This window comes from Cryptosporidium bovis (assembly GCF_009768925.1).
Source record: "Cryptosporidium bovis isolate 45015 chromosome Unknown contig_3, whole genome shotgun sequence".
Lineage (NCBI taxonomy): Eukaryota > Apicomplexa > Conoidasida > Eucoccidiorida > Cryptosporidiidae > Cryptosporidium > Cryptosporidium bovis.
In genome coordinates, this window is record NW_027125024.1 from 638,843 (window position 1) to 657,032 (window position 18,190).

The following is an 18,190-nucleotide window of genomic DNA, read 5'->3' on the forward strand; positions in this document are numbered from 1 at the left end:
ATCAATATTGCTCCTCAGAAAAAAGTATCAAGGAAAATAGTTATTGAAATGTGATGTATGACAGGCGGTGTAGTACTAGTGTACTTGGATTATAATGTTATTTGTAGATTAAATCAATAGGCGTTAAGTTGGTTTATAGTAGATGATAAATTAGAAAGTTAAACAGATAAATGAATTTTGTTTATAAATTTTGAAACTCGTATATTTGTGCATGTGCATGTTTTCTTTCTCATTTAAAAGTAGGATGAATAGCATGTTTTATTGTAGATTAATATCGTTATTGTGGGGGAAGGATCGGGTTGGAGTGGATGCTGACCAGAGAGACAGCCTTTCTTCCCAATCCATGTCTTCCATTTCTATTTCCTCTTCAAGTTTACCTTGGATATCTGAAACATCAGTATTTTCATTTTGATGTAAAGTACTCAACAATATCTGATTTAAATCGTCGTTATCCATTTGTAAAGTCAATTCAAGTTTTTCCGTTATTTTAAATTCATTGTTATTCATAGAAGATAATATATTTTCACATCCTTGGGAAGTATTTAATAAAGAAAGCAGTTTCTCTTCAACAATCTGTGAGTCATCCATCATTTTAGCTTTAGTATTACTATTATTATCATTATTTTCGGTAGAAATGTCTAAATTTGTATTATGAACATTATTATAACTACCAGTCTTCAAGTTTTTCATGTTAAACAGTGATTTCTTTTTGTTGTAAAATGGTATTTTTTTCCCCCTATTTATTTGGTCCTCGAAAATTTGGTCTATATACTGAGAAACAAATTGTAATGTATGTGCATTACCCGAATATAATTTATTATTTATCAAATAGACAATACTTTTCCTAGGTACTACCAGAAATTGATTAAGTGTTTTAATGGAAAAATATGAATTTTTTACTTCAATAGCTGATATATTTGATAAACCATTTAAACTACTAGTCAGTTTTTTTATACTTCTGTCAACACTAAGAATGTTCTCTCTGGAAAATAATGATGAATAATAGTACTCGTCATGCAACACAATACTTTGAATCCTTTTTAAATAACTTTGAAATACCAAATTCAAACTCCAGTAGTTCATGCATTGTGTAAATGTTATGCATGACACACAAAAAGTAAGCGAGTTGGTATAAAGTTGTTGAATATCCCTTAAACTTAAGAACTTGTACTTTGAAGTAATCTCATCCACTGGAACCCCACAAAACAAGAGTTTGAGTATATTACTTGCATACAGTCTTTGATATCTTACAAGTGTGTTTATGTCATTTTTCAGCTTAGGCGGCAAGTTACCACTTTTTATTTGACTGGCCAGGAATATAACCTCTAAATCAAATCCTAATTTAACTATTGATTGACGTTCCATAGTTCCCATATTCTTAACTATTTCATACAAGTTTTCCCAGTCTATTCTATAATAAGCTTGTAACTGGGGTAAGGGTGGTGAATTCATGATACAGGATGTTTGTTTGTTTCGTTGATTGCCACCTTCGTCCGTTAAAACCTCTGTACCTTCCAATACCTTATTTGGAATTGGAGTTACTTGAAATGCCATATAGGTTAAGTCATCAGGCAATGTGTTCAACATATTCTCACACATTTCTTTGTTTAAATCATAACCTGTTGATGGAGATAATCCCGAGGCAACTATAGACCTACCCAAATTTGTGCATAAATGATCTAATATATAATCCTCGCCTACTAGCATGTATACATAATTTTTCCCTCCTCCAACCCAATTTCTTTGCACTACCATTCCATTATTAATCAGGTATTCCAGCGCATTTTTAAGTAAACCATTTGAATCTTTTATATCTTTATTTGTACTAAAGTTGCGGTTTTGAAACCTTTTTTGATGATGCATTAATGTACTATCTATTATCAGGTTTAGAATCGATCTTTTACCAGCACTTACTTCACCCTCACGAGCATATCTTATGCAATCCGCATTCTCCCTTATAACTGCCAATATTTCCAATATGAGACGCGTTAAACCATTTATATTGGTATAAAATGTACTTTTTAAGGGAGACATATCTGAAATTAATAATTCAATTGCAGTTCTTATTTGTTCACTATCCCTTATATTTATGTCTGCATGACATTTATTTTCTGTATTACCATTAACTAGTATAAAGCTTTCGCCATATGGACTTTTTTGTCCAACTCTTCCTGCTCTTCCTGACATTTGTTTATAGTCAACACATGTTAAAAATGTCTTTCCTATATTTATTCCTCTAAATATCACTCTTTTTGAGGGTAAATTAACACCAGCAGCTAATGTTGAAGTGGCTGTCAACAAAGATAATATACCATTGCGATACCCCTTTTCAACTATTTTTCTTTCTGTATTTGAAAGTCCCGAATGATGATACCCTATTCCACACTTAATACATTCAAGTAAATTCTCATTATATTTACTTTTTTTATTACTATCTGAGCTTGAACTAATTATTTCTTCCACCAATTTCATTCTCATTTTATCTATTTGTTTTACTTTAGTTTCAATTTCCCTGTTATATGCAATGGCTTTATTCTCCATTTCTTCCAAATTTATACCTTCATAAAACGATTTTTTCAAGCATCTGGCATAAAATAGTGCAGTTGTTTCAACAGAATATTTTGTTGGACAAAAAACCAATACACTTTCACCTCTTTTAAGTGAGTCCCAACCCAAAATTAATAGATCTTTCATATTTACCTGGGGATATTTCCATTTACTTAGTCCTATATTTTCTTCGTTAAACTCTTTACTATCATATTTTAAATATAATTCGTTTATTTTCCATTTACTAATAATTCCCAACTTATCGTCACTGCTTCCATCAAGAGCACTTGTTTCTAACTTTTCAGCCACACACTGATTGTCATCTTCTCCATAGTAATTTTCGCTATTATTTTCTGGCTTTAGATATGATCTACCATTTAAAACTATATGCTCTTTCAAAGGCACGGGCCTATAATTACTTTGGTACACAACTGCATCTAACCAATTTCCTATATCTATCAGATTAGGTAATGTTGCACTCATACCTATTATTTGAATAGAGTTCTTATCATTTTTTTCAAATAATCCACTTAACAGTCTTATCTTAGTTAACATTACCTCCAATATATATCCTCTTTGGTCATCACCCAGTAAATGCAATTCGTCAACTACTATGACACTAAGTCTTTTAAATAAATCTCCATGTTCAATGTAGTAATTTATGATTGAATTAGCCTTTTCTATGGTAGCCACTCCTATATCATAAGTTTCAAATAAGGGACTTTTACTACCATGATGAAATTCACTTACTTTTAGACCGCATATATCCCCACCAACCTTGTAATATGAATCCCTTTTTTCTGATACTAAAGACACAAATGGGAATACAACTAATGCTCCTCTTCCAGTTTCTAATACCCTTTTGTACATTAAAAGTTCGCTAACTAGGGTTTTTCCACCACTTGTAGGTGCTGAATACACCAAGTTTTTTCCATTCAACACACCTGGTCTAGTTATACACTCATACTGCCATTCATACAAACTCTCAAGTCCTTTACTACAATAATATTTCACTAATCTAATGTCCAAACCTATATTGTGTATTGAATTTCCGCTTATTTCATCCACCATAAATACATCGTTTCCATCGTACAATTCAATATTTTCTAATTCAAACTCGTCATTATCTAATTTGTTCATTATTTGTTCATTATTCTCTATCTCACCCATTAAATTTATATCCAATTCATAGTCATTTGAGTCATTCATTACCTCATATTCAGTTATATCATTTGTATACATGTCTAGCTCCAGTTTCAAAGACAAATCCAAATCACTCATTTCTACATCGTTTGTATTATTCATTTTCTCCCTCCCACATCATTCATTTATAATTAAATTCGCCAAAAAAATCTTGCACCTTTCTTTATTCCTATTAAAGTGATAAACTACATTGTCTTACACTTATATATATAATATGTAATATACATGAAATTATATACAAATATTTAGCCTTATAATTAATCAGTCTTGCTTCTCAAAACAATCAAAACCAACTTGTTTTGTATTGTTTGTTGTTATTTTTATACGTTAATTATGATTTATATAACCATTTGACTAGTAAAAGCTATCACCCGTATAACTCTAGTATTACAGTTACATAAGTTATCATCTATATTACGCAAACATTAAAGCATTTTTTCAAATCTTATTGTTTATTTTTTTTCTTTCTACCATTATCTGTATTCCACTTCAATGGATACATGCCAATACTTATTTAACTGCACCGCTAGTTACCTCCACTCTGTAAAATAACAGGATAAAAATTAGCACTGAAATTTTTAAATATATTAAAAAAACAACCCACATTTCATGCATGTATTTTTTAATAATATTTTATCTCATAACCTAGCAAAGTTCATAGACATATCCCAAATTACAAAGTTCTTAGTTCTGAGAATAGCAAACTATATATTTAAAAAAAACATTGATAAGAAAGAAATTATTGTCTATTATAATGCAAACCATGAAGCGAAAAAATAAAATATATAACACACTACACAATGAATTACATTCTGTTCGCTACTGAACACTATTTTCCCTATTAACTTCACATTAATCCAGTGTGAACATCTATCTGTGGCAAACGAGTATAAAATTCATATTACTTCAGAGTCTTTAATTCCATGCAAATATATGTTATCTCTAACTCAAGCGTCTTTTCACACGGACACATTTATGACTAGTTCAGGAAATAAAATTGAACATTGAATTAACTACTTATCACACATACGTCTTGCTTTCAATTCTATTTAACATGGCAAAAAAAACAAACTTTCCCGTGACACTTATATCTAATTAAACTTAAAAGTAAACAATGTATGCAACACGCAAATTGAAGAAAAATATGCAAATATATTAATGAATAATACATATACTCCTCTTGTACTGCATATTAACTTATTAATCGATACTTCCCGCCGAAATATGGTATGGCGCCGTGTTTACCTTGAATGTGCACTTGAATGCGAAAAAGTCAATAAATTAAAAAACATGGAATGTTGCGAGTGTAAATGAAAATATATATAATTTAAGTATATATATGTACTTATATGTGAATATGGAAAGATATAAGTGTCACCTTTGTTTCTTTCTTTTTGTCTGTACAGGATAAAAAAGTAAGGAAAGGTGGAAAGAGGGACTAGTAGAATAAGGGTATATAGTTGCGGTGTACTTATTCAAAAATATAATATCTATGCGCAATAGAACAGGGAATATTTGTGATGATAATGCAAAAGAAATACGAGCTTTAGTAAACTTGAGAAAGAATAAGGTGAATAAATTTGGTAATTTAGCTTTTGAGTTTTGTGTATTGTCAATAAGATGTCATGGAGGTGGTTTATAGCTAGTGCGTCAACTTTACTTACACTAATGATATCAATAGTGAATATATTTCACCAGTATATGAATCTGATTAATCCAAAAATACAGTTGTGTATATGTAGAATACTAACAATGATACCAGTATATGCAATATTATCGTATTTATCCTGCATAACTGTTGAGTATTCCGTTCCATTAAGCATAATTAGAGACTGTTACGAAGCATATGTAATGCATTCATTTTTGCAGTTGTTAATTATATATGTTGGGGGTGATTTTGAAGTTGTGAAGATATTAATCAATTCAAAAAATGCGAGTGGTGAAATATGGCCTCAATATTACTTCAAAAATATTTTATATCATTTTAAAAATAATTCAGTGGATTCCGAGGGTGAGATTTACAATAACAATGTTAGGAACAAAACTTTATATCATGAAACAAATAATAATTATAATGAAGTAAAACACAAAATGTCAAGATTTTACTCTTACATTAAACTTGGAGTTCTTCAATTCGTCATTATAAAACCGTTAACTGCGATTGTATCACTATTGCTTGAAAATATTGGATACTATAAACCAGGGACATTCTCATATAAAGATGGATTTCTATATATGATAACAATAAACATGATATCAGTATCAGTATCAGTTTATTCTTTGTTTCTACTATACATTTCTCTAGTCAAAGAACTTTTACCTATTAAACCAGTATTAAAGTTTTTTTGTATAAAATTCATTATTTTCGTTAGTTTTTGGCAATCAATTATATTGTCAATGTTTAACCATTCAAATATTTACTCGAATAATGATCCGAAGTATATCATTAAACTTCATAATTGGTTACTTACAATTGAAATGACATTTTGTGCCGTCATATTCGGTATTGCCTTTCGTGTTGACAAAAGTTTAAATAATAATGTCAATTTAAATAACAAAGATCTTAGTATCAACAGTAGTGACAATCAAAATAGTCCAAACGATTATGATGTAGGAAAAAGATACACAGTCAACCATTTTGACAACATTAATACTAACAATAACGAAAATCCTTTTATAAATAACTACGTTAGAAATAAATATTCTAAAAAAGATTATTCATCACTAACAAAGGATGCTGAAATTACACAAAAAAGAGTTTATTTAAAGAGATACACAAAAAAATTTGTCAGTGGAATAATTAATATTTTTGACCCACTTGACATTATTAAAGATTCTATTTTCTTATTTAAATCATTAAACAATCCAAGTTACAACTATATAAACGAAAACAGCATGCATTATTTTGGTGGCGCCATTACCTGCTAGAATCAACCACTACATATAATGGCAGTTAAATATTCATATTTGTAATATTGAATATAATTTTTGTTTTGTTTATTCACATATTCTGTTGTGTTAACTCTCAGATGTTTAATTATATTAATGACATTAAATTCAACAAATCATTGAATGTCTCTTCTATCTCCGGATTTGCTTTGGCTCTATTGCTTTCTTAACTCATTTATTTATGTGTATAGATGTGAATTAATGGACACATTTAGTTACACTTGAATCTTTTATTTGAGATTATTTTTCTGCCTCATGTAAATGTAGCCGAGTAGTGTTCCCGCCCACATGCGCGCTGCATATGTAATATTGTGTAAACCCACACTTGGAAAAGGTGATATGTGAAAGTAAATGATATAAACCATAAAATTGAATAAATGTGAAAACAGGGTTGAATTTTTATTTTTTTGTTCTATTCTACTCTGCTTTACTTCAACTCAGTCTATCTTGATTTTAAAGCGCTAATTCGTAAATAAGTTATATGTAGATGAAATGATTTCTGAGCCATTTTCTGAAATATACAGGTAAGTTACAAGTATTTAATTTGGTGTGTTGAAGAATGGCTTTTTTTACTCATGATTTGTATAATATCTTTATACAAAATATCGCAAGGAGGATAGCATAATAATGGAAAGAATGTGGAGATTGATAAAATTTGTGTTTAATCTATTGACTTTTTGCTCTTAATTCGGCTCTGATTTAGAACCGTGCAGGAATGTTGTCCGATTAGAAATCCATTGTTGGACTATTCTGACATATTGAGAAGTATTTCAGATATAAACGTAAGTCTATTGAAGAAGGGAGGGAAGACATATTTTACAAATGATTGTAAATCAACGAAACACTATTTGTTTCCCTTCTTTATTTTTATATACTTGTAATATATGTATATTGTCTATGATCTTTAGGAGAGAAAAAAAAGATGGAAATTGGCTTTTTGTAACTCATTTGAATGTGCGAATGCATTGACTCATCTATTAGAGAACAATTTAGAAAGTTTACTTAACAATGAGAATAAACTGAGATTAGAGGAGAGTATTATGGAAAAAAAGTTGGAAATTACTGAAAAGAAAGAGGAATTAAACGTGAAAATAAAGAATACAGAAGAACAATTGGGTAAAACATTAGAAAATATATTGAATGAAATTAAAAAATTGTCAATAGAATGTGTTAAATTAGAGGACGAGTTCACAAAGAAGACTTCTAATATTCCAAATATACTGGAAAAAATAGGTAAAGGTGACATTAAACTAGAATCTGAGTATTTTGGCAAGAAAGTGACGGTTGAGGATATAAAAAATTTACAGGATACAAGGAAAAGACTTTTGGTTGAGTTAGAAGATCTTATGAGTGTTGAAAATAAATTAAGGAAAGAGATACAAGAACTTGAGCTTAAGTGGAATAGTTGTCGTCAAATGACTAGGAGACTTGAAAATGAAATATTATTGAAAAAAACTGAGACAAGCCATCAGGCTATTCAAATAGATGAGCATATAAACCGTCGTTTAAGTATATCAACTGGTCTTACAGAAAATAATTCCGAGTGCGTTAAATCCAAGGATGGAAATACTGACTCTCAAAAAAGTAATGAACATATAGAAAATAGAAGAAATAGAAGAAATAGTGTAGCAAAGTGGATTGGGAGATTATCGGTTAATAATGAAAAGGGCAAAAAGGACGAATTTGATGTTCAATATGATGAGTCAACTACCTCAAGTATAGAAAACAAGGATGAGGAAGTTCAAGGTGAATTGCAAGTACTAAATTTGTTGAGTGTAATTAAAGTCGATGAATTAGAAAACATTGAGAATAGTTCAGAACTTAGTTTAAAGATTGATCCATCACCACTGTTGTCCAAATTTTTGGATCCCAGTTTTAAGTATGTTAAAGGTATGGAGCCTATTTTTGACAGGAATGAATGTAATAACAGAAAAACTAGTGGCATGTTTAATACTGGCAGTATAGATTTCAAGATAAAAACTAAAAATCAGTATGATGGAACAAAAACATTCGAAGAAATAAGTGCTGTTAATGAAAATAAATCAATTAATTGCGAGGATATTGCCTTGTTTAATATATTTATTGGTGAATTAAAGAGAAATGAAAATATACCTATTTCTTCAATAGGTAAATTGATATGTAGTACACTGAAATAGACTATTAATATTATTTATTTCTTAATATATTCTTTGTTATTATAGTATTTGTTTTGAAACAAAGACATTTTTGTCCATGGTGAGAGTTTTCCTATATAATTAATATATTTTTTATTTAACGTTTTATTATTATATTCAAAAAAAAGTATAGTTGGTTCTTTATAAAGTGGGGAATTGCAGGGAACTCTAATGGAACTAAAAGTATTCTTAGTATCGTTTTGTCCTTCATTAAAACAAATATTACTATTCTCATTTTTACAGTAATAAACATCCTTAAAAAAATCAACCTCTTCTTCAAAAACAAATTTCGAAACATGATTCCATAAATTATTATTTGACTTCTCGTCTCCTTTATAAAGTATTTTGTTATCTAAATTACATTTTACATTACTACTCTCTTCATACATTGAAATAAGTTTTTCCCATAAGTAATTAGCTTCCTCAATTTGTTTTTTATTCTTAATAACTCTAATATTCTGTTTATAGTCCCTTTCTGTATTAATCAAATATCTTAAACGCATAATTTTTTCTTCAAGAAAATCATTATGCTCTTTTCTGTCCAAATCTCCATTTAGTATCATCTCTCCCATTACTTCCTCAACAAAGTCCTCCAAATGATTCATTTTACTAGAAAGTGCATATTTATTTAATTTACTTAACTTGAACAAATTTATGTCTTCATTAAGTGTATTACATGTTATTGACAGTAACAATCTGTGTTTATTAATTCCATATACATAACTTATTGAATCTTCCATTGCATATTCTATGTGATTTTTTCCATCATAATGTTTAAATAATTTGTTTCTCAAGTACTGTTGATTATCGCTATCAACTAATACCTCATTTATTCCCCTAAATCCACATCTTTTAAATGAATTTAATCCGTATCTTTTTACCGTAAAACTTCCTAATTTTATATTAACATATCTTCTTCCTTTATAGCTGTCATTAAATAATATTCTTGATTTACAATTAAATACGTTCTTTTTTTTCCCCAATAATCTCATGCTTCTATTATCTTTTCCAATAAATCCTTTTGAACTATTTGTTCTCTCTGTATTTGCTACCTTATATAAACAGTATTCCATTTTTTCATAGCTACTTTTGTTATACATCGCTTTTAAATCTGCTATACAACTTTTGTTGCTTTCATCTTGACTACTTTTGTAAATATTCGTCTTACTAACTTTATTGTTAGTAATGTCATCGTTACCAATGTTATTATTACCATCATTACTATTATTATCATTATTACTACTATTATTGTTATTATTATTAATATTACTATCATTATTATCATTACTATTACTAACATTATTGCCATCAAGACTATTATTCTCAGTCATTTTATTATTAGTTCCAGTGCTATTCGCACTTATCTCGGCCTTGGATAAGATAAGTCCCATATTTACATTCTTTACTGGTGAAAATGTATTTGAATTTGCTTTTAAATCAATAACATTTCGTGTACAAATGCTTTTCTTTAATAAAGGTGATGATGCGTAAATATTTTTTCCATTTATTTTTGGTTCTATTGGTACTTTGGTTGTTTCTAAAACAAAAGACTCTGTTTTAATGTTTTCTTCCTCTTTATTAATCACAGAAAAATTGCTTTCAATACTTTTATCCTCTTTAATCTGCACTTTTTTCAAGTTTAAAAAACTCTTACTCACCAAATTAGGCTTGGCTTTAACACAAGAATCAGCTAATTTTGAAATATTTGTTTTCATTGGTATTTTATTTTCGGCTTTTGTCTTATTGAAGATAGTCTTTTTAGCTTCATCCCCAACATCATTGTTGCCATTCTTTTGAACCACCAAATGACTATCTTTATCCTTTGAAATTACCATTTTCACTCCCTTCTTAGGCAGATTTAACTCTTGTTTATATAATTCTTCCTTAAATCCAATGTTTGAAACCACACTACTCTGATTCTTAGTAATGACCTTTGAAATGTCACATTTCATATTAAAAATCTTTAACTTACCCGAAAAATTGCCATCATTTTTGCTCTTTTCCATTAAAAAAGGCATACTTCTAACACCTGGTAAACTTAAATTCTCATCTCTTATATTGATATCAATCTCATCTGTACCCTTCCTTACTTCTTTAATGTTATTCAGTACTTTTTGAAGATTATATAAATTATCCCTTTTAATACTAACTCTCACTTTGTTTAGATCTTTCCCACTTAATATCAAATTTTTCTGCAAATCTATTATTATTCTCGATTTGTTTTCATTTCCAAAATTTATACTCAACTTCTTTATTCTCTCATTTTTCAAACTTAATATGTAATTTCTGAGAATATCCTCACTTTGTTTTATTTCATCTAACAATATCCTGGCATTTTTTTTCTCAAACCCTTCCCTAAATAGTTTTATCCGTTTCTCACCCTTCTCAACCCCCCTTTCAGGTGAAATACCTATACAACTGCAAAATAAAACTTTTGGTTCAAAATTAACATTAGAATCTTGCCTTTTATTTATCTTATCGATGCTCTTTGCTATGACATTATGCCTCCTCAGATACATACTGTTTTCTATTTCCCTTAATTCCCCTTTTATCTTAAATAATATGGAATTAAATATAATGCTTTTCTTAATATTCAATGCAGCGTTGTCCAGGTTATTTATATATACATTTCTCTCAACAAAATTTGCCCTTTTTGAAATCTGTTTGTACAAATCTGCCTTATTTTTATCCCCATACGTATTACACTTGGTGGTATTCCCAATAACACCAATTTCATTACAACTATTTACACCACTAATACCATTACTTCTACTGCAAACATTGCTACTATCTAAATCACTCCTTTTCCTTTGCTCTGCTAACAATAAACTCCTCCCATAAACAACTTCTTTTCTGTTCAATTTTAAACCAAGGTCCAATTCGTTATTGCAAGCTGAAATTGTGTCGGCACATTTATTCGCATCTACAATGTTCGTTCTAGCACAATTTCTAGCAAGCAAATAGTCATACTTATGATCTTTCACCTCCTCAGCTTCATTCAGCGAGAGAAGCACTGGTTCCTTTGGCGAACAAGAAACCGATTCATTATACAAATTTCTTTTTATTATCATGTTACTTAAAAAACTCTGCATTTTAATATTATCTGGGGGAGTATTTCTTAAAATACTCCCCCTCCTACAAAATTTAACTTATCCTCATCATTCACTATTGGCAGACTTAATTTTCTCATCGGAGTATTGTTTTTTCCCGAAAACAATATTGAGTAATCCAACTCTTTCCTTCCCGTATCCACACCTCCGTCTTTACTATTTTTACTAAAATCTAATATACCAGTATAATTGTTATTATTATTCTTTCTCAAGTTATTCATCAATTTTTTTGTCTTCAATTTATTTACTACACTGTTTGAAAACTTTTTCAAATGTACTTTCAATATTGCTATTCGATAAATTAAGTCAATGTATTTTCTTGACTTTATTCTTCTTACTATATTCGTAAGATCCTTATCTATCTTATCTAGTTCTTTCATCTGTTCTAACATGTTTATCCGATCTCTCGCTCTTATTTTCTCCATCTGAGTCTTATCATAACCCAAGAGACTATCCTTTCCCCCCTCAACTACTCCCCTTCTTGTTGGAATCACAAGTTTTTCAACTCTCATTTTTTATTTTTGCCATTCACTATTCTAACTATAAGGCACATTTTCTGGTTTAATTTTTTTGTTTATACTCACACTACAGTCTAAGTAACCCTCTTTGCTTGTATTCACTATCAATCTACCCAACTAATCCGTTTTTTTCGTGCTCCTCTGAAGTTGTCACATATGCTGTTAGTACTCCTATATTACGTCATCATTATCTTGTTCAGGCTCCTTTTCTTTTTCGTTATTTCATTTCCACTTTCTTAGCCGTGTATTCCCACCTTTGCACACTAAATAATCTCAATTTATTGCACTCACAAAATTCCCGCTAAAATGTTATGGCGGTTGACTATCAATTATTAAAAGAAGGTACCGAAGAATGAAGAAAAGAGGCAAACTTGCAAAAGAAGTTGGATTAGAAAAGTTGGAAAATTTATATAAGTTAAAAACCCTGACTGACTGAAGTCAGGTCCCAGATATCGTAATTCGGACTCTTTTTGCGATATATGGGCTTGAGGGGTGATGAGCACCTGAATGGTAGGGCTGACTCTAATTGTGTAACACAAATAGAAAGAAACATTAAAGATTACTGTCTTATGTGAGGGTGGACTTCAGAATTAGAGTTTCGAGAGTAGAAATAACTTGAAAATGCCGTCTTCAGATTGGTGCGAGCCATCGAACACAATAATAAGTATAAATTTTGCACTCAATTACCTTAAGATTGTAGGTATTTATTTTATTTTACTAGCAATATGGGGTATTTGCAGAGAAATTTATAATAGATATGTTTGTTTGAAAGATGTAAAAAAAACAACTGGCAGCAACTACAGAGGGTATAGAGACTGTATCTCAGGCAGGTTGCTTAAATATACATATCCTGTTTTGATTCTTCTATCTCAGATATTTTTATGCATAGTTATTTGGAATGTAATATGTTCATCAGCAGTTAGTGTACAGCCATATTGGAATGAGAGAGCCAAGACATATATAGTATTTTACTGTACAGGTCTGACATTGTGTTTGCTAATGCACTTTACTGAGCCGTTTCTAACAACATTTTTTTTAGTTCACGAATCTCTAGATAAGTGCAAATATATTAAGTCAAAGGGTAGTTGTTTTGGTATTCGTTCCATATTAAACTACATCGGAATAAAAGTGGCTAATGTGCAAAAAGGTGATGATAATAATAATGAAAACATAAAGAACAACTATGATTGCAAAATTAATTTGAATTCAAATAAGGTAAATTTCCCACTATTGAGGGTATTTGAAAGTGATAAAAGTTCCAGATACTTTTGTTATAACCAAGTTACATATACGTACTCAAATTCTGTATCTGATTTTGTGTCTCATAACCAAAATGATTTATTTGATGATATTTTGAATAGTATCAACACTAATTCAACATATGAAGGTTTATCTACAAATAAGGTAAAAGAATTACTGTTTAATATCGGGAAAAACAATATAGAATTACAAGTACCTAATATAATTAACATATTTATAAGGGAGATGTTGCATCCATTTAATATACTAAGATTTGGTTCTTTGTACCAAGGCATATTTCTTAGATTTTACATTTGGTCCGTGCTTTGGTTTATTGTTATCTTATTTACAACGATTAAAACTCTTAGAATAATAATAAGCAGCCAAAAAAATATAAAAGAGGCACTCAATAATTATATTGAAAGATTAGTTACAATTAAAAGAGACGGTTGTATTATGAATGTTCCATCTCATGAGCTTGTTCCTGGAGACCTGATTCTCCTCCCAAATGGATTTACAGCTCCCTGCGATATTTATATTGTTTCTGGATGTGCAATAGTGAATGAATCATTTATTACTGGAGAATCAAGTCCTGTTGTTAAAATGCAAATTGAAGTTGAATCAAGAAAGTCCTACCCTAACAATGGCAGATACTCTTTTTCAAATTCAAATAGTGAATGCGACAAAAAAACTTGTTCTACATTTGATTCAATTAACAATCTATTTTTGGACACTTTTGAAAACGATCATTTTAGTTATAGCAGTGAAGGCTCGAATTTAAATATTAGTCACAATCAAAGTCAGTTACTTACACAAAAACCTATATACATGGGTACAAAAATAATTAATTCAATATCATCAAATGAGTCAATTAACTCAGCCTTGGGAGTTGTGTATAGAACCGGAATATATTCATCTCACGGTCAATTGCTTTATAAAACAATAAACATCTATTCAAATATGAACTCTTATTCAATATCTAACATTAAGTATATAAGAAATATTTACATTCTGTGGGTAGTTATGTTTATTTTAGGTATAGTAATTATAATTTACCAAAATTTCACTTTGGGTTGGAGCACAGGTTCATTCTTTTTTGCAGTAGGGACTTTTATTCAAATTCTCCCATTGTGGGCTCCAACCTGCGTGCAATTCTCTTTAAGTAAAAGTGTAGAAAGGCTCGAGAACAACCATTTAATGAAAACTTCTTTTCCAATGGACATTCCAGTTGCTGGGAAAGTTAAGGTTTTGTGTTTAGATAAAACAGGAACTTTAACCTCAAATAAAATGGTTTTTATTGGTATTGTAGACGCAAATAACCAGACTAATTTTAGTAAAAATGATATTTTTTCTCCAAATATGGAGAAAACAAGCAAAGATTTTGGAGACCTAGCATCCTCTACTTCGTCTTTATCTTCTCTGAACTTAAAAAGCATTGTTTCCTTAAATAATGTCGTTAATAATACAGCCGAGTGTGGAAATCATGAATTTAATAAGTTAAATCTCCAGATACAAAATGAAAACAACTACGAAACTTCAACAATATCTATAGACGAAGAGGACCCACTTATTAATAAGAAAATAATGGAAACATTTAATCAATCTAAATCAGCAAAGCACTTATTGGATCTTCCACCAATAATTGATGTTAATTCTTTAAATATAAACGATATCACCTACATTGGGCTTTGCTGTTGCAATAATTTGATTCCAAATAATTCAGAAAATGGTGTTTTATTGTTAGGTAATGACATAGACAAGGCAATATTCTCAAATACATCTGCTAAAATTAAGATACAAAACGAAAAAAGATACATTTCGTTAAATGAGAACTCAATTCATTCAGACTCTGTAGAAAACGTTAATGAATATCCTTTACAAGTTATAAGAATAAATGAATTTGACTGGAATTACCAATGTATGTCCATAGTAGTTCACCATAGAATACTGAATAGGTACTTTGTATTTTGCAAAGGTTCTCTTGAATCCTTGATGGAAATTACGAAGAAACCAGATTTTTCTTCATTGAACACTTGTTTCGATACCTATAAAGACTCTATTGGTGATTATCAACAGTTTTCATGTAATATAAAGAATAAAAACAACCAAATGATTCAGAAAAATATTGAATTTAACAAAGAAAATTCAATGGAAAGTTGTAATGGATGGGAGGGTAGTGATAAGGATCTGGTTGATGCTAGAGAGGTTTTGAGTTGCACCATGGAAATGGACTTGAAAAGCCCAATGGAAATGAAAATGTCTCATGATATGAAAAATGTTAGATTTAGTAAATTCTTAGATAAAAATAATATTGTTAATGGATACAGTAAACTCGGATATTATGTAATGGGGATGTCATATAAAGAAATAAAAGACCCAGTATTACTCGATGCACTGATTAATAAACCCAGATCAAATGTCTCAAGACGAACAATAGAGTCAGATTTAACGATTATCAACTACTTGTTGTTTTACAACAATATTAGACCTTCAACCAGGGAGTTTATAAGTAATGTAAAATTATCTGGAATAAAGCCTGTTATACTTACAGGAGACTCTCCTTACACGGCTTTATCTGTAGCTCAAAAGTCTGGGATCATTGGCCTTAACTCTAAGATTGCAATAGGCGACGTAATTCACCTTAATGGACCAAATAAGGATGTTCTTGTTTGGCATGATTACATTGTTGGACCTACAAAACCAATACCCAACGAGAAAATATACAATTCAAGTGAATACAATTCACTTATTGTTACCTCCAAAGCCTTTTTGTATCTTTTAAACAACAAATATGACGAAAAAAATGATTCCAATAATGATGGATATTATGAAAATGGTAAATCGATTAAAAAATCAAACAATTCGAATTTAAATAAGTTTCAACATCAAAAAAATGATTCATTTTTATCCTCTACATCATCGTCACTGTTGTCATCATCCTCTTCCAAATCAACACTCACATCCTCAATATCTTCTTCATCTTTCTCTCCTATATCGCCGTTATTATTATCCTCATCCTCTTCATTATTGGATCTTGTTTTTGACAGGATTAAGATATTTGCCAGGTCAAGTCCGGAACATAAAAGACTGGTTGTACAAGAATATAAGAAAAAAAACATAGTAACAGGGATGATTGGGGATGGTGTTAATGATCTACCTGCGTTTAAAATGGCCGATATGAGTGTATCTGTCCACGAAAAAATGACAGGTTATCCAAAATATTCTATATTAAATGAAAATATGAACAATAATGATGATAATATTAGTAACAATAGTAATCAATATTCATCACCTATGACATTGGCATTTTCTTCGTTCTCTGTAGAGTCTGACAATATATTAAAAGTAATAGATCTGGTTAAAGAGGGGAGAGCCTCAATGGTAACAACACTGGCTTTATTCATGTTTTTATCTTTCCAAGGTGTATTCTATTCTATATATAAGAATATTCTATTCACTATGGCTCAAGCTAATCTGCCTGTAATGACATATGTATTCATTGATATTGCATTGGTATTTCCATCCATATGGTTAATGATATTATGTAAACCAAAAAAATATATAAGATCAATCAGACCAACTAGTAATTTACTTGGTCCCAATGTCATTATTTCCTTTCTATCTTTACTTATTACAAGTCTATTCTTCTATTCAATTATGATAACACGTCTTCTTAATTCAAGTTGGGTTACCCCTTCTTACGAGCATAATAAAAACATTCCTGTTGAAATGTGGTTTCAGCGTCAAGACAATTACGAAGCCTCAACTACTTTTATTTGGATGGGACTACAACTTTCTTCTATTTCTCTAATTCTGTCTTTTGGTGGAAATTTCAGAGAAAGAGTAACTAGAAACAAATTCTTGATTTTATGGGTATTCATTTGTCATGCTTTTTTGTTATTATTGTGTACAACTGGACCAAATGCACTAACTTGCTTATTTAGAGTGAATTGTACTGATTCAATAGACAGACATTTTAACATCAATTTGTTTGGATTCAATATATTCACCATTACCGGTGGAAAATTTCAAGGATCTAGTCCTCATAATTTATTTCCCTTTAACTGGAAAATTGAATTTATATTCTGGAATTATTCATCAATATTCTTCATGTCCATCATTTATTGGTGGATCACTTCCAAAACTTACTCCAAGGTCATTATGAATACCGACTAGATATCCGTTGTTTAAAGGAAAGAGCTATTGAATCATTCAAGAATATATTAAATAAATGCCTCATTATCATAAAGAAAATGGAATAACCAATGTCCATGAATAGACAATACCAAAAGAGACTATATTGAAAAAAAATAAAACTATTCAAAGAATACAACAATCAAAAATAACTCCGAATCAGAGACCTGACTATCGCGTTGACAATACAAGACAGAAGTAAAATTACAGATCATTTGTTGTCATATTTGCGTTCTAGACTTTTTGATTAAAGGTT

At 30.0% G+C, this 18,190-nt stretch overlaps 6 protein-coding genes across 6 annotated transcripts; 3 read left to right on the plus strand and 3 right to left on the minus strand.

Moving 5' to 3' along the window:
- Positions 1–258: 258 nt before the first annotated feature.
- FG379_002255 (DEXDc+HELICc) lies at positions 259–3,852 on the minus strand (the record flags this gene model as incomplete). Its single annotated transcript, XM_067328124.1, has 1 exon — positions 259–3,852. One exon carries the CDS (start codon positions 3,850–3,852, stop codon positions 259–261), a length of 3,594 nt encoding a protein of 1,197 aa, XP_067183663.1.
- A 1,518-nt stretch (positions 3,853–5,370) lies between these two features.
- Positions 5,371–6,678, plus strand: FG379_002256 (uncharacterized protein; the record flags this gene model as incomplete). Its single annotated transcript, XM_067328125.1, has 1 exon — positions 5,371–6,678. The coding sequence occupies one exon, from the start codon at positions 5,371–5,373 to the stop codon at positions 6,676–6,678; it is 1,308 nt and encodes a 435-aa protein (XP_067183664.1).
- A 513-nt stretch (positions 6,679–7,191) lies between these two features.
- On the plus strand, positions 7,192–8,855 carry FG379_002257 (uncharacterized protein; the record flags this gene model as incomplete). The annotated part of the gene is made up of 3 exons (XM_067328126.1): positions 7,192–7,223; positions 7,403–7,481; positions 7,608–8,855. The coding sequence occupies 3 exons, from the start codon at positions 7,192–7,194 to the stop codon at positions 8,853–8,855; spliced, it is 1,359 nt and encodes a 452-aa protein (XP_067183665.1).
- A 14-nt stretch (positions 8,856–8,869) lies between these two features.
- Positions 8,870–11,944, minus strand: FG379_002258 (uncharacterized protein; the record flags this gene model as incomplete). The annotated part of the gene is made up of 1 exon (XM_067328127.1): positions 8,870–11,944. One exon carries the CDS (start codon positions 11,942–11,944, stop codon positions 8,870–8,872), a length of 3,075 nt encoding a protein of 1,024 aa, XP_067183666.1.
- Positions 11,945–11,991: 47 nt separating this feature from the next.
- On the minus strand, positions 11,992–12,495 carry FG379_002259 (uncharacterized protein; the record flags this gene model as incomplete). The annotated part of the gene is made up of 1 exon (XM_067328128.1): positions 11,992–12,495. The coding sequence occupies one exon, from the start codon at positions 12,493–12,495 to the stop codon at positions 11,992–11,994; it is 504 nt and encodes a 167-aa protein (XP_067183667.1).
- A 627-nt stretch (positions 12,496–13,122) lies between these two features.
- On the plus strand, positions 13,123–17,916 carry FG379_002260 (uncharacterized protein; the record flags this gene model as incomplete). Its single annotated transcript, XM_067328129.1, has 1 exon — positions 13,123–17,916. The coding sequence occupies one exon, from the start codon at positions 13,123–13,125 to the stop codon at positions 17,914–17,916; it is 4,794 nt and encodes a 1,597-aa protein (XP_067183668.1).
- Positions 17,917–18,190: the final 274 nt, after the last annotated feature.